The sequence below is a fragment of the Sminthopsis crassicaudata genome, chromosome 2 (assembly GCF_048593235.1).
Source record: "Sminthopsis crassicaudata isolate SCR6 chromosome 2, ASM4859323v1, whole genome shotgun sequence".
Taxonomy (NCBI): Eukaryota; Metazoa; Chordata; class Mammalia; order Dasyuromorphia; family Dasyuridae; genus Sminthopsis; species Sminthopsis crassicaudata.
The window spans coordinates 523846449-523862045 of record NC_133618.1 but is presented as its reverse complement, the minus strand read 5'-3'; the positions used below and the strand labels follow the sequence as shown (position 1 = coordinate 523862045).

Here is a 15597-nt window from a genome sequence, read left to right as displayed (position 1 = left end):
TATATTATATATCATGTTATTATTATCCTCAAAATATTAACCCTGACCAATATTTTCATTGAAGAATCTTTTTCTAATCAATGATAATAGCTAACATTTTTCTTGTGTCTCCAGTTTACAAAGTACTTTCCTTATAACAACCCTATGAGGCAGACATTACATTCTTACACCTATTTTACAGATGAGGAAATTGAGGATTAGAGTAGACAAAACTTTCATATGACTTTGAAGTAGCCAAACTCAGGTCTTTCATCATACTAATTAAAAATATTGATAGAAGGCTAAAGAACTGAAATCCAATATTTTACATTTGTGAATTTCCTTCTCATCAAAAAATCCTTTATCGTAAAATAATGGTAAATTTTTGGTCATAAGTAAAAATAGGACTTTTTAAAATTAAATTTGTGGACTTATTTTAGTATATTTAGTTTAATTAATAGAATCTCAGTTGGACTTAGAGGAGTTCATCTGATTCTCTCATTTAAAAAAAAATAATGAATGAAAATAAAAATATAATGAATTAAAATCTGTTTTCTCTATATCTCACCTAAGTTCCCTTCCATAAAAATGAAAAAGAAAATCTTTGAAAAAATGTTCATAGTCAAAGCAAATTCCCATATTGACTATGCCTCATTCTGTACCCCAGGTCCATAGCCTTTTAGGTGGTATCTAACCCCCAAATTTTAAATATAAACAAACTGAACCAAGTCAAAAACTCTACAATATTGATTGCTAGATATCTTGAGCTTTTTAAGTTTCCAAATTTTTAAAAGGCTTTTTTCTTATATTTTTCTTTCTCCTTTCATCCCCTGCATTCTATCACCAAATCCTGTTGACTCTTTCTACACAATAATTACTGTATGCATGTCTTCCCTTCAGACATTGTTTTCACCTCTTTGCCCTTGAAATACTCTACCATGCAATATGATTTTCTACTGGCAAGAGAATTCCTCTCCAATAAGTATTAGAATGATTCTCCTTAAGTAATGTTAGAGTGATATTACTTCCCTCCTTAGGAAACCATAGTGACTCCCTATCACATTCAAAACACTTTCAGGTTTCCATTATTCTTGCTTCTGGAACAAAAAGGATTGCTGCAGAAAAAAAATCACAGAATTTTCTGACCTGACCACTAAACATTTATGCTGTCTCTTCTTATTTGAAATATGAATTTTCTTCAGCAATCCTTTTGTTAATCTTTTACTGATCTATGAAATACGCTAATTCCTCCCTTTCATCTCCTCATTTCTCCAAATCTCCCAACTGTCTCATTGTGACTTATTGCATCCTGGTCCTATCAAATGACTGTTTTGTCATTTCTGCCCCATCCCTATTCCTCAAGTAAATCACTTAGTCTTTTTTTCCAATTGATATAGTAAAACATTTGAATGCCTATTTTGTATCAAGCCTCTGCCTATCTCCTTGTCTTTCCCATGTACCAATCCTGATGCCAAAAACCATCCCTTCCCAGAAGCCTTTCCTCATTCGACTTGAATTGTATTGTTGACTGTATTGACAATAGTTTCCCCTAAGTATGAATGTCTCAATCATATTTATTTGCATGTGTTTTATGCAAGTGTTCTTTGATTGTTTCATGTGTATCTTCATCATCTAAGCTACAATGTAAAGTTCTCAAGAGCAAGGATCATACTTTTCATCTTTTTACATCTTATTCGCATTCTGCAAAGAAGCAAGTGCTCAGTAAATTTTAGATGTAGACTAATATGCCATCTTCTTTACTGTTGTCTCTCCAGCCTTTGTATGTAGCGAATACTTAATAAATGTGTGGGGAAATGAATGTAACTTCCTTCCTTTCAAGTCATTGTGGCATGAAGGTGGTATCAGGTTTCAAAAGATAAGAGGAGATGGGAAAATAGGAGGGAGAGAATCAGCCCCAGTAAACCCTGTCAGGAATGAAAGACTAAGTATGGAACCAGATCCAGAGAGGAAGGGAAGGAAATCAGCAATTAGAACATAGGATCATAAATTTAAAGCTGGGATATCAGAAATCATTCCAGTCCAACCTCCTTATTTTACAGATGAGGAAACTGTGGCCCAGAGAGATGCTGTGTAAGTCACTTACATTCTGTTAGCTCAATTTTCTCATCTGTAAAGTGGGGATAAATAATGTACCTGCCTCCTGGTTGTTGAGCAGATGAGATAATTGTAAAGTACCCAGCACAGTGCCTAGTTTGCAGTAAGTCTACACTGTATAAATATTAGGTGTGATGATGTGACCCTGGACAAATCTAGCTAATGTATACATACTGGGCAGTTTTTATTTTAAAGATACTTTCCTAACAATCTAATTATATAAATAAGTCCATATAGAGTCAATTTCTGGAGTTTGGCAAGGAGATGTTGGCATTTTATCTTAATTTAAGCAATAATTCTATCTTTTTAAAATATATATATATATATCTAAGATCTATGTATAGATAGAGATATATAAATATTGTTGCTGCCTTTTCTTTTTACACTAGTCAGTTCTAGTTAAACCCTGCTCCTATCACATAAGTGATACAGTGAGCCTTTCTGACAGTATATGTAGCATTATAGATTCCAGTCTCTTTACCAAGAAAATAGTCTTATTCTCTGTTCTTCAGATAATACTTTTTAATAATTACTCCAAATTCAATCTCTTTTTTAGTGTTCTAGTCATTTACATTATGGTGGTCAAGGATATTTTTTCTGGTCTTGCTTTCTTCACAGTATATTGATATATACAAGCCTTCTCATATTTCTCTGAATTCTTCAGTCATTACTTCTCATTAAACAATATTACTAAGCTGTTTCCACTCCTATATTGTAATCTTTTTATGTTCACCATATCTCAAATTGAACTCACCTTCCTCTCCCAACTTCCCTGTGACTTTCAGAGAGAGTGTGTAAGCCTTTTATCTCCTCAGGTAATATCCATTTTTTTCTGTCACCCAGCATCAGGAACTGCTGTGCTCTTTACCCCCTTCACTCAGTCAGGTCTTCTCACCTCTACCTGATCATACTTTTGAGACCAGTTTCTCCCCTTTTCAGAAAATACATGAAACCCCTGGGTTCAAGCACTCTTTGGGAGTCCTTTCTTGTGCCAATTCAATTTATTTTTCTCAGTTTTTGACGTTTTTACCACTGACAATTCACATTCAACAAACAAAATGAGGTTCTGGTAACTGTGAAATACAAAGACAAAAATGAATTCTTCCCTACTTTCAAGAAGTTTACATCCTGTTGCCTGGCTACAAGGATTACTAATCTTCAAGGATGTTTAGCTCTTTCTGCCTTAGCTGACACTATTTTGCCTGCCAGACATAAACTAAGTTGACAAAATGCTTCTCTAGAATTTGTGTTGTTAATGCCTACCAGACATCTCTTGCCTAGCAAGTTTCATAGTTTTGAGTTCTCCTAACTGATCCTGCCTTGTTCCTACCCAGACTGGAAACCTGGGGTTCATCCTTAATATTTTCATTTAGAAAGGTAGCTTGATGTAGTGTATTAAACTTGGAGTCCTGAAGAACTGAGCCCAAATCCTGCCTCATGTCTTTGAGCAATTCAACTTAATCTCTTAAACTTTCCTAGCCTTTTTGTCCATTTGCACAATGGAAATAATGATATTACCTCCAAGGATCTAAGGATCAAATGCAAAGAAGTCTGCAAAAATGTTGTACAAATGTTAGCTATTATTATTTATTCATTTTTTCACCCTGCTACTAGGTCTTAATGATCTATCTTTTCTTCATTCTATCCTAACTATCCTAACTAGACCTTTTCAACTATCCTAAACTAGACCTTTATCACCTCATACTTTATAAAAATAAGTTTCCTACTTAGTCTATCTACATTTTCTCCACTCCATTCCATCCTATGTGCTCATGCCAGATTAAACTTCCTAAAATATAATTCCTCATAGCACTACTCTGCTCTAGAAGATACAACAGCTTCCCATTAACAAAGACTTCACAGAAGTCTGAATTAAAAGGACTCTTAGAGATCACATTCAACTTCCTCATTTGATAGGTGAAGAAACTGACTTTCAGAAAGGCTGTGGCTTGCCCACGCTCATCCATTAAGTAAATAGTAGAGACAGCATAATGTCTGGCACCTAGTGCATGCATAATAATTTTTTCCTATTCATTCCATGCTGCCTCTTGAGTACCAACTTTTCTGGGAGCCTGTCGATAAGCTTACCACAATCTATAAATGCTCAATCAAATGGAAGCAAAGAACAAATTTCTGGAAGCTTTGAAAATGAAGTCAAGCATGAAATAAGGTCCTTTAGGCTCAGATGGAGATGGAGGTGAGGTAGCTCATAGAGCACAGAGTCTCAAAACTATGCAAGTGCTGCTTCCAAAAGCATCCCACAGAAAATGCCTGTGGCAACAAGGATGAGACATGGGTAGAAGAGAGCCAATCTCTAAATGCAATCAGCAAGAGAGAACCTAAATCATTTTTGGTTATATACTCTAAGGAAATCATAATTGGGAGTGGGGGAAAGGGAAATGCCATTAATGAGAATATTTATAGTAGTGCTTTTATGAGAGCAAAAGAAAGGCAAGTAGGGAGACCAACATTCAAATCCTGCCTGTGATTCTCATTGGCTATATGACACTGGATAAATCACTCAGTCAGTGCCAGCTCTCAAAGACTATGGGTTTCAGAAGTTATTTATAGACACCTATTTGTATTGATAGAATGAGTTATTTTTACTGGGAGTTCTCCCACATCATTGAATTTACAGGTCCAGATTTTTTTTAATACCTTTAGCAGCTTTATGATACTGTTGAACAAAAAAAAATATAGGATTGGAAAAGATCTCCAAGATCATCTAATCCAATTTCTATCATCCAGGGGCAAATCTCTCCAATGTTATGGAGCAGTCCAGTAATTCAGGCTTAGGAATCAAAGGCAATTAAAAAATACTAATAATTCATAAAATTCAATAAAAATAAGTTTACATGCAATATGAGATTTAAAAGGACAAAACTCCTAATTCAAATGGATAGTGTTTCTCTCGATTTTTGTATTCACCACAACAGCAGTGCTGGGTCAAAAAGACCTCCTGTGGAGCTGTAAGCATTCCATCAAATCACCAAATCCCTGGTTCTGAATAGACTAAACTTTTTAATCCTTAAGGCAACAAGAAAGTGGGGCCAGTAGTTAAGGTCCTAAATTCTTGAACTAACCAAATCCTCAGGATGGTCTCCATGTCATCTTTTAGGCAAATCATCCCACCCTGTATAAAGTCAAAGTTTATCCTAATACAGCCACTCTGCATCCTAAACAGGTCCTTACCTTGGGGAAACCTCAGTCAATTAGCAAGCATTTATTTTACTCCGTGTCAGGCACTCTCTATGCTCTGATAACATGGCTATTTTTTCCAATGAGAACTATTCTTGGTTCAGTCTCAGTTTTAGAGTATTCCTCCATACTGCTGTGCCAACATCCCAGATATCTAAGGTTCCTTAGCGATACCTTTACCCGAAGAAAAATCTTCCCACCACAGAATTGTTCCTTGGTATATAGAAATCAGCTGATAGGCACTGAAATTTTGGTTGAAGCTTCAAAACAACAGTCTCGTTATTCAGAGCATTTTCAAAGCCCTAGTTCTGAGCCCAGCTATACATATTGAGGGAAGTGGGGATGGCAGTAGGTTAGAGAACTAGCTAAGAGAGGAGGTAGGACTCACTTGTGACCACATTCCCAGATGATTCCCTCCCTTAAACCATTTCTAGTCTATCAATGGATATTTATTGAACACTCACTGTATTAGATGCTCTAGCTTTTCCATGTTAGGGAGCCTAGTTTCTAATAGTCGGTGCCTAATGCAGTCTTTGGAGAACAGGGATGATTGCTGAAGTTCTATCCAAGGGCCTCATGAAACTTGATTACTCTTAGCTTCACGCTGGCTGGTTCATAAAAATAACTTTTTGTAGAACTGATCTCTCAGTCCAGCCTAGCATGCATCCCCTGCCTTCTCAATGACCTTCTTCTACCAGAGCTATCTGTCTTGGGCAGCCAGGATAGAAAGCCATTGAGGAATGTGATCAGAACTGGCTACCCCCACCTGGCCAAAATTAAGTTTAGGATGGCACTCCACAACATCTGCCTCTGGAATTTCCCTAATAATGTGCCTTGTTTCAGAAGATAACTATAGGAGATTGTAACATAGTTTCTGCTGTCATTTTTTCCTCATTTTTGATGAAAGCACAGTACTGTGCACATAGTATATACTACTGGCAATTTTGACTTCTGAAACATGCATTATATTCTCTAACTTCCATGGTTTTTCTTGAGCCATGTTTTATTATCTAGAATGCGCTCTCTTGTTCTGTTTACTTGTTGATTTTCCACCCATTCTTTAAAGCCCAACTCAAATGGCATCTCCTCTGTGAAGCTTTTTGCAGTTAAGTAAACTCCAAAGTTGTTTTCATGTGAAGTCTTAGCTGGCCATGGCTTTCTCATCCCACAGAGATTCTAGAACAGGATTATTATTAAAGTTTAAAACTGCACAGATTTTTTGGTCCATCCTGTATACTGATGAAAAATAAGAAAGTTATATAACTAGATGCTCACTTTACAGACATGGGAATGTCAAACTTTCTTATTAAAATGTCCAAAATTTCCAAAGTCAAATCTGACACATGTAAAAAATGCTAATAACTATAACTAGTTGAAAAGTATACATCAATTATTTCATGAAGCTAGAAAAAAATAAAATTCACAGAGGAATAAAAGGTAGATAATAAAACTGTCCTATAATGCAATAAACATTAAATCAGTTTTGTATATCAGGTTTTTTTAAAGATCGATCAATGGAACAGATTATGCTTCAACATACAGAAGCAAAGGAATACAGTAGCATAGTATTAAACTCCAAGATGCCAGCTACTATACTAAGGACACACTGGCAAAAAATGCTAGAAAACTAGTAAGCTAAGAGGTAAAAGTTAGTTACAGACCATATCTCATACCACATATACATTTAAATTCCAAACAGATACATGAATTACCAAAAAAAGTTATATAATCAGAAAATTAGAAAAGCAAGAAAGAAATTACCTTTCAGCTATGAAAAGGGGAAGAGATCATGATTCAAGAAAGGATAGAAAGTGACCAAACATAAAATAAATAAATTTTCTTATCTGAAACTTAAAGTGTTCTGCACAAACAAATCTGATGCAGTTTAAATTAAAAGAAAAAAAAATCAATGAGGTAATCTCTGATAAAAGATTTATATACAAGATAACATTAGAAAATAATTTAAATTTTTAAAGACTGAAAGCCATTCCCCCAGTAGACAAATCGCCAAGGATTTTGAAGAAGTTACTTTTAAAAGAAAAAAAACCAAGTTATCAACAACATAGAATAAATGGTCCAAATCATTAAATAAATACAAATTAAAGCAATTCCGAAGTTTTATCTCATATTCATTGGCAGAAGGAAAAAAGGATAATAAATATTAAAGTGGCCGTGGGAAAAGAAACACACTAATGCATTGTTGACAAAGCTGTAAATTGGCTCTGTCATTCTGAACAGCAATTTGGAACTGTGCCTCAAAAGTTATTAAACTGTGTATATCCTTTGACCTAGCTTTATCACTACTAGGTTTAGACCTGAATGAAATTTAAAGAAAAGGACTCATATACATAAATATATTTATAGCAGCTTTTTCAGAATAGCCCAAAACCACCAGGAGTGTCTACCTTTTGGGGAATGGCTAAACCGGTGGTTTTCAAAATGTGGGCTGAGGCTCCTTTGGCGAGTCTGAGAGATCAAAACTATTTTCATAGTAATGCTAAGATACTTACATTTCTAATACAATAAATCAACAGATATAATCTGCACAAACAAAAGCTCTTTCAGGAATGGTCAATCATTTTTAGGAGGAATCCTGAGACCAAAACCTTTAAAAACTGCTGAGCCAAACAAATTGTGGCATGTGAATGTAATGGAATATTATAGGACCATAAGAAATGATGAAATAGACTGCTACCAAAGAAAGTTGGAAAACATGAATGAACTGCTGCAGAGTGAAGCAAGAAGAATTAGGAAAGCAATTTATACAGAGGCAAAAAAAACCTTTGGAAAAAAATTAACTTTGAAAGACTTTAGAATTATAATCAATGTAATAATAAACAAGTCCAGAAAGAATGAAAAAACCACTACCCAACTCTTACTAGAGTTGATGGACTTAAAATTAATGAAATACACATTTGGGGACATGCCTACTATTGGGAATTTGTTTTCTTGAATTTATGGATATTTGCATAAGAGTTTTCTTTTATTGGGGGAGATAATAAGTACTTCTGAATGTAAATATACTTTTTTAAAATCACAAAGCCATAAAATTTAGGTCATCTGATCTAGAGTTTTCCCCTCCACTATATTCATTTATCTACAGTCATCTGTTGTTTGGGGCTCTGTAGATACAAATAGTGCATTGAGCAATTAGTTTCTGAAAATTTAGCCAGCAGAAAGCTATCAATGAAAATGCCAGCACTCCTTTTTTCACCTCTATGTAAAGGAATTTTTAATATTTTGTGTTATGAATTCCATTATCAGTCTAATGAAACCTATGGATCCCTTCTTTTTATTTATTTTTTTTAGAATTTTTTTCCCAAAGTATATATGCATGAGTAATTTTTTATAATATTATCCCTTGTATTCATTTTTCCAAATTATCCACCCCTCCCTCCACTCCCTCCCCCCCCCATGACAGGTAATCCCATACATTTTACATGTGTTACAATATAACCTAGATACAATATATGTGTATAAATACCATTTTCTTGTTGCACATTAAGTATAGATTCCAAAGGTATAAGTAACCTGGGTAGATAGACAGTAGTGCTAACAATTGACATTCACTTCCCAGTGTTCCTTCTCTGGTTGTAGTTGTTTCTGTCCATCATTGATCAACTGGAAGTGAGTTGGATCTTCTTTATGTTGAAGATATCCACTTCCATCAGAATACCTCTTCATACAGCATTGAAGTGTACAGCGATCTTCTGGTTCTATTCATTTCACTCAGCATCAGTTGATTTAAGTCTCTCCAGGCCTCTCTGTATTCCTCCTGCTGGTCATTTCTTACAGAGCAATAATATTCCATAACCTTCATATACCACAATTTACCCAACCATTCTCCAATTGATGGACATCCATTCATCTTCCAGTTTCTAGCTACAACAAAAAGAGCTGCCACAAACATTTTGGCACATACAGGTCCCTTTCCCCTCTTTAGTATTTCTTTGGGATATAAGCCCAGTAGTAGTACTGCTGGATCAAAGGGTATGCACAGTTTGATAACTTTTTGGGCATAGTTCCAAATTGCTCTCCAGAATGGCTGGATTCTTTCACAACTCCACCAACAATGTATCAGTGTCCCAGTTTTCCCACATCCCCTCCAACACTCATCATTATTTGGTCATCTTAGACAATCTGACGTGTGTAGTGGTATCTCAGAGTTGTCTTAATTTGCATTTCTCTGATCAGTAGTGATTTGGAACACTCTTTCATATGAGTGGATATAGTTTCAATTTCATCATCTGAGAATTGTCTGTCCATATCCTTTGATATGGATCCCTTCTTAGAAATGTTTTTAAATGCTTAACATAAAATACATAGAATTACAAAAGAAAGTAATTCTACTGAAATACAATTACCAAAATATTTTTTAAAACAAGTTCATAAATAAGAATCATATAAATAGCTTTCTTAGTGGGGGGAGGAGCTAGAAAAAGAGAATTTGGAACTCAGTTGTGTTTTTTTGGTTTTTAATGAGGGATTAAATAAAGTTCCTGGGCCCCAGGTTTAGAACCCTTGCTCTAATCTTTCTTTTGTGGTCCCATCAGTTATCAGTTGCCATGGATATACTCTACACAAACAACTCCAAGATTGCTAAATCTAAGCCTTTCTCCTGAGTTCCAGTCCTGTATATCAACTTTGTGTAAAACATTTCAAAATGGATGTCCCATAAGTATCTAAAACTCCATCTTTCAAAATAGAACTCATTCTCTTGCCCCTCAAAATTCATCCCTTTCTTTTTTTATATAGTATAGTTTTATTTTTCAAAATACATGCAAAGAGTTTTCACATTCATCCTTGCAAAACTTTGTGTTCCAAATTTTTCTTCCTCCCTTCCTTTCCCCTTCCCCTAGACTGAAAATAATCTAATCTAGATTAATCTAGATAACATCTAGAAATTCTTCTAAACAAATTTCCACATTTATCATACTGCACAAGAAAAATCAGTTCAAAAAGAAAATAATAAGAAAAAAACAAGCAAATCACAAAGGTGAAAATACTATGTTGAATCCACCCCTCTTTCAAACTTTCCCTATTACTTTTAAGGGCATCACTATCCCTCCAGCCACCAAAATGCAGTGGTAGCCTATTATCACTAGGATTAACTGTAATTTCCTTAGTTTGTGATTTAAAGCCCTTCACAACCTAGAACCAATTTACCTTTCTAGCCTCATTTTGGATAACTCCCTTGTATGAGAATACTGTCTCCCATCTCCTTGTCTTTGTTTTGTCTGTTCCCTATGCCTGGAATTTACTCTTGTAACCTCTGCTAGCTAAAAGAAATCTCCTAATATTCTCAGCTGTTAATGCTCCCTCTCATCTCTTTGGATCTATTTTGTATCCATCTATATAGGGTAGGGCAATAATAAGAGCATCCAGCCTGTAGTCAGGAAGATCTGAGTTCAAATCCACCCTCAGATACTTACCAACTGTGTGACTCTGGGTCACTTAACTCTTTTTGCCTCAGTTTCCTCATCTATAAAATAAGCTGGAGAAGGAAGAAAACTCCAAATGGGGTCACAGAGTCAGACACGAGTGAACAACAAAAATACATGTACAGGCTGTCTTCCCAATAAAATGTGAGCCCATTGAAAAAAAGGAATTATCTCTACCCCCAACCCCACCCACTTTGTGCCTGGCACACAGTAGGTACTTTTAAAATATTTGTTAATTGGAGATAGTGATAACTAACATATATATGAGAGAAATCACAGTGCATAAAGAGCTAAACTTGGATTCTGGAAGGTCTGAGTTCAAATTTCATGTCTACTTTATGAGTCTGGGCAATTCAATTACTCTCTGGCCCAAGACAACTATCATCATCAGAACAGTTGCTGACATGCATTAAAAGAAATTTTTTCTACATCAATGAAACCAAAATCCAGATAGAAATATAGTTAATAAATGTGTATTGCTTTAAATCATGCTTTGATTTTTTACATAATTTCATTTAATTCATTTGCTACTAAGAAAAAAAAGAAAATATTTTAGAATCTGTTCCTATTAACTTTTTTGCCTATTTTTTTCCTTTTTCAGTACTATTCCACATAAAAGATGTGCGATCAGACATTTTTAGTTAATGTATTTGGATCCTGTGACAAATGTTTCAAGCAAAGAGCTTTGAGACCAGTTTTCATCCGATCTCAACAACTCAGCTACTGTGCAGTATGTGTGGCATTGGTAAGATACCAATTTTTATAAACTTATAAAACAAAAGACTTATAGACTTATAAACAAAAGTATGAATTTCTATTACATATAGCTATATAATTTCATTTAATTCTATTAAATAACCACTTATTAAGTACCTGTCAGAAACTGTGCTATCTATCTGCAGATAAAAATATACTTTATATTTTATCTAGAGATAGCTAGGTGATATAGTGAATAGAGTACTGGATTACGAGGACCTGAGTTCAAATTCCAGACACTAGCTGTTTGAACCTTTGTCTACCTCAGTTTTCTCATCTATAAAATGGGGATAATAATACCCACTTCTCCAGGTTATTGTGAGGATAAAGTGAAATCATATTCAAAAATTTTGCAAAAAAAGCTATATAAATACTAATTATTTGTTATTTTTATCAACATTTTCTTTTCTCTCAACTGCTTATATTCAGAATATACAACAAAATTGAGTGGGGAAAAACGTTCGATAAACACAATCCTGTTGTGGTGAATTTTGAAAAGTCATGCCAGTAAAATCCTAATAATCCTTTGTTCTTCATGAGAAATTTTATTCTCATCTGAAAAATGAAGATTAAAGTTCCCAAGAATGACAGTTAGCTGAGTGCTGAATGAAAAAAAGGGAATTTAAGCACCTAAAGATTCCTTTCTAGATAGATTAGGAAAATGATTTCACCTCGTGATATTATTATATGCCTGGAAATAAGAATTCACACATACACATATACCTACAGGAATCTCATAAAAGAGAAAAACTCTGCATTGTAGAAGGGTTTTCTCTTTAGATAGTAACAATCAACCCAAAAATATTTTCAAAATTTCTGATGAGAGTCAGAACTAATGATTTCCTTAAATTTAGCAAAGACAATTTAAAGAAGCTTGTAATAGTGGCTAGAGAGCAAATCAAAGAAATCAGAGAACCTCAAAAAAAAAAAGTACTTCTTCTGACATAGGTAATGGCTGATTACCCAAGCAATTTTCCAAGATGGGGTCCTTAACATTTTTGTATTACAGACTCCTTTGGCAGTCTGATGAAACTTAAGGACCTCTTCTCAGGATAATATTTGCTGCTAATATTCATAATCAGAGGAAATGCTAAATTTCAGTTAGAGATTAGTGAATATAAAAATGTTAATTTTTTCCCATCCAAGTTTGGGGTTCATAGATCAGATCTCAGTGAAGAACCTGTGTTCTGACTTCATATTGCAGAGCAGATATTGACTTGCACTAATGAAAGGTATTCCTGATATCATCAAATCACAGATTCAGTGCAAAAATTTAAAAAAATTAAAAATAGAGAAAAGCAATTAATTTTTCCTCATTCCAGTTCTGGTTTGTGATTTACTTCCTCCACCTAACAATAAGTATGATAAATAAATAAATGAATAGTAATAATGGTTCATATTATATGTCATAATAATTCTATAGAATAGGCTGCATATTAGTTTTCCCATTTCATGGTGAAGAAAACAGGCTGAAAAGTGAAGTGATTCTTCACATAAGATGTTACTATCAGAGCTTTCATTCAAATGCCAGTGTCTTGATGCAGGTCTTATGTTTTTCTCACTTTACCATCCTGACTCTCAAGGTAAAATTTTATAAAATCCCAAATAATTACTGGGTAATTTCAAAAAATATATACTTTTAAAAATATTTTATTCTTCATTCAAAATACAGTTGTTGTTATTGTTGTTGTTGTTTGTCCTTTGTTCTCAAAGAGAACCAAGGCATCAGGGAGATGATGCCATGATGTGCAAGTGAGCTGGATTTCAAATACAGTTTAACAACATGATAGTAACACTGGTATAGGTGCCCTGGGTCTGGAGGGAGAAGATTAGGGTCTGTGTTCCCACCCTGTTGCTGACTGGCTGTATGGTTTTGAGCAAATTGTTTCATTTCTCTCATTATTTTCATCAAGTTTGCAATTTGCAGGGATTAGACTAAGGTGATCTTGAAAGTGCATTCCAAATTAGACACTCTCTATAACAAATATTTAACCCTCTCAAGTGCCAACATAATATAATACAGCATAGTTGAAAAAGAACCAGGCTAACATCAATTGGAGATTGGCTGAATAAATTGTAGTATATGAATGTTGTGGAATATTATTGTTTTGTAAGAAATGACCAGCAGGATGATTTCAGAAAGGCCTGGAGAGACTTACATGAACTGATGCTGAGTGAAATGAGCAGGACTAGGAGATCGTTGTATACTTCAACAACAATACTATATGATGATGGACTCTGATGGACTATAGAGACTCCAACAATGAGATGAACCAAATCAGTCCCAATAGAGCAGTAATGAACTGAACCACTTACAGCCAGCAAAAGAACTCTGGGAGATGACTATGAACCACTACATAGAATTCCCAATCCCTCTATTTTTGTCTACATGCATTTTGGATTTCCTTCACAGGCTAATTATACACTATTTCAAAGTCCAATTCTTTTTTGTACAGAAAAACAACTGTTTGAACATGTATACATACATTGTATTTAATTTATACTCTAACATATTTAACATGTATTGGTCAACCTGACATCTGGGGAGGGGAAGGCGGGGAAAAATTAGAACAAAAGGTTTGGCGATTGTCAATGTTGTAAAATTATCCATGCATATATCTGGTAAATAAAAACTATTAAAATATAAAAAAGAAAAAGAACAAGGCTTAAAATCAGAATTATTATGTATATTTGTCAACCCATATTTAATTTACATCATTTGTATTCTCTTACATTTTTATAATAGTGCAGGTCCCAACTCTCATATTTATTATGTATAATTGTGAGCAAGATACTTACCCTCTGAATTTCAGTTTCTCCAAATGAGTATAATGGCAACTGCTTTAAAAGACAAAAAAAGACAAAAAGAAAATCTACATACATGTAAATGATTATTTGTAAATATAGCATACGCTTAACATATAGTTTAAGGAAGCAAATATTTTTAAAAAGCAATAACCATCCATATTAAGGAGTTTTGATTGTGATCTCTAAGTCTGAAATTCCTTTAAGAACTATGAAAATGAGATTCTATTTGAAGGACATCTTGTTCAAAGTTTTGCTTCATTGGCTATATCCTACTTCTAATCTATTATGAAAACAGGGATATTCAGCTCCTAAAATAACTCTACTTTCTGGCAGGCTCAATGCCCTTCTTGCTATTTGTTAACTGGGTTTATTAAATGCCTTCCCCTGTGTATACAAAGAGCATAGGAACCTGAAGTATTCTTCTTTTAAACAAATATAACACAGAACCTAGTCCTGATCCTTCAAAGTCCTTAAAGGAAGATACAAAATGAACCACAGATGTTTACAAATATATCTTGACATATTACATTGTTTTTCATTTTCACTCATATGTTGGAAGGCTATACATTTACAATCTCAAAAAAGGACTTCTTTTTATCAACTGATATTTAACCAAATCACTATGATGCCTCATCATTAGCTGTTTGATCCCTGAAAGTCAATCCTGGAAGCTCAGCTTCAGTCAGTCATGCACAATTTTCATTTCCTATAGGGACTCTTTTACCAGTGAGTCTAGCAAATAGCATTTATTAAATGTCTACCATGTACTAAGAACTCTGCTAAGCTCTGGATATATTTAAAAAAATAATGAGGGGAAAATAGTCCCTGCTTTCAAGGAGCTCAAAATCTAATGAAAGAAATAATAATATATAAACAAGAAAAAGAGGGTGAGTGGTAAATTCAAAAGGAAGACATCAAGATTAATTAAAATTGTAAAGGGCTTTTTGAGGAAGTTGAGACTTGAAGGAAGCCAATGGATGGAAATAAAAATAGAGAGAATTCCAGGCATGGGGCATAGCCATGCTAAAGATGGGGGACAGGCAAAAAGACAGTGGGATAATGTAACTGAAAGGTGAGAGGACAGAGTAGAAAGGATTTTGAAAAAGTTTTAAAAAATCATATTTGATCTTAGACCCCTTATTAGGGATCCTCTAGAGTTTATTAGTGCAGTTCAATTTCAAAGTGGATAGAGTGAGAGCCTGGAGTCAGAATGATTCATCTTTCTGAGTTCAAATCTGCCCCTGAGACATTTTCTAGCTGTGTGACCCTGGCCAAGCCACTTCACCCTTTTTGCCTCAGT

General features: G+C 34.4%; 1 protein-coding gene across 1 annotated transcript in view; it reads left to right on the top strand.

Annotated features, from left to right (window-relative positions):
• The first annotated feature begins 11337 nt into the window (after positions 1-11337).
• GNB5 (G protein subunit beta 5) overlaps positions 11338-15597 on the top strand; it is a 54760-nt gene continuing 50500 nt past the window's right edge. Inside the window, exon 1 of the mRNA XM_074294528.1 lies at positions 11338-11478. Coding sequence (XP_074150629.1) covers positions 11353-11478 — 126 coding nt within the window. The 5' untranslated portion in view covers positions 11338-11352. The remainder of the gene's footprint in view (positions 11479-15597) is intronic.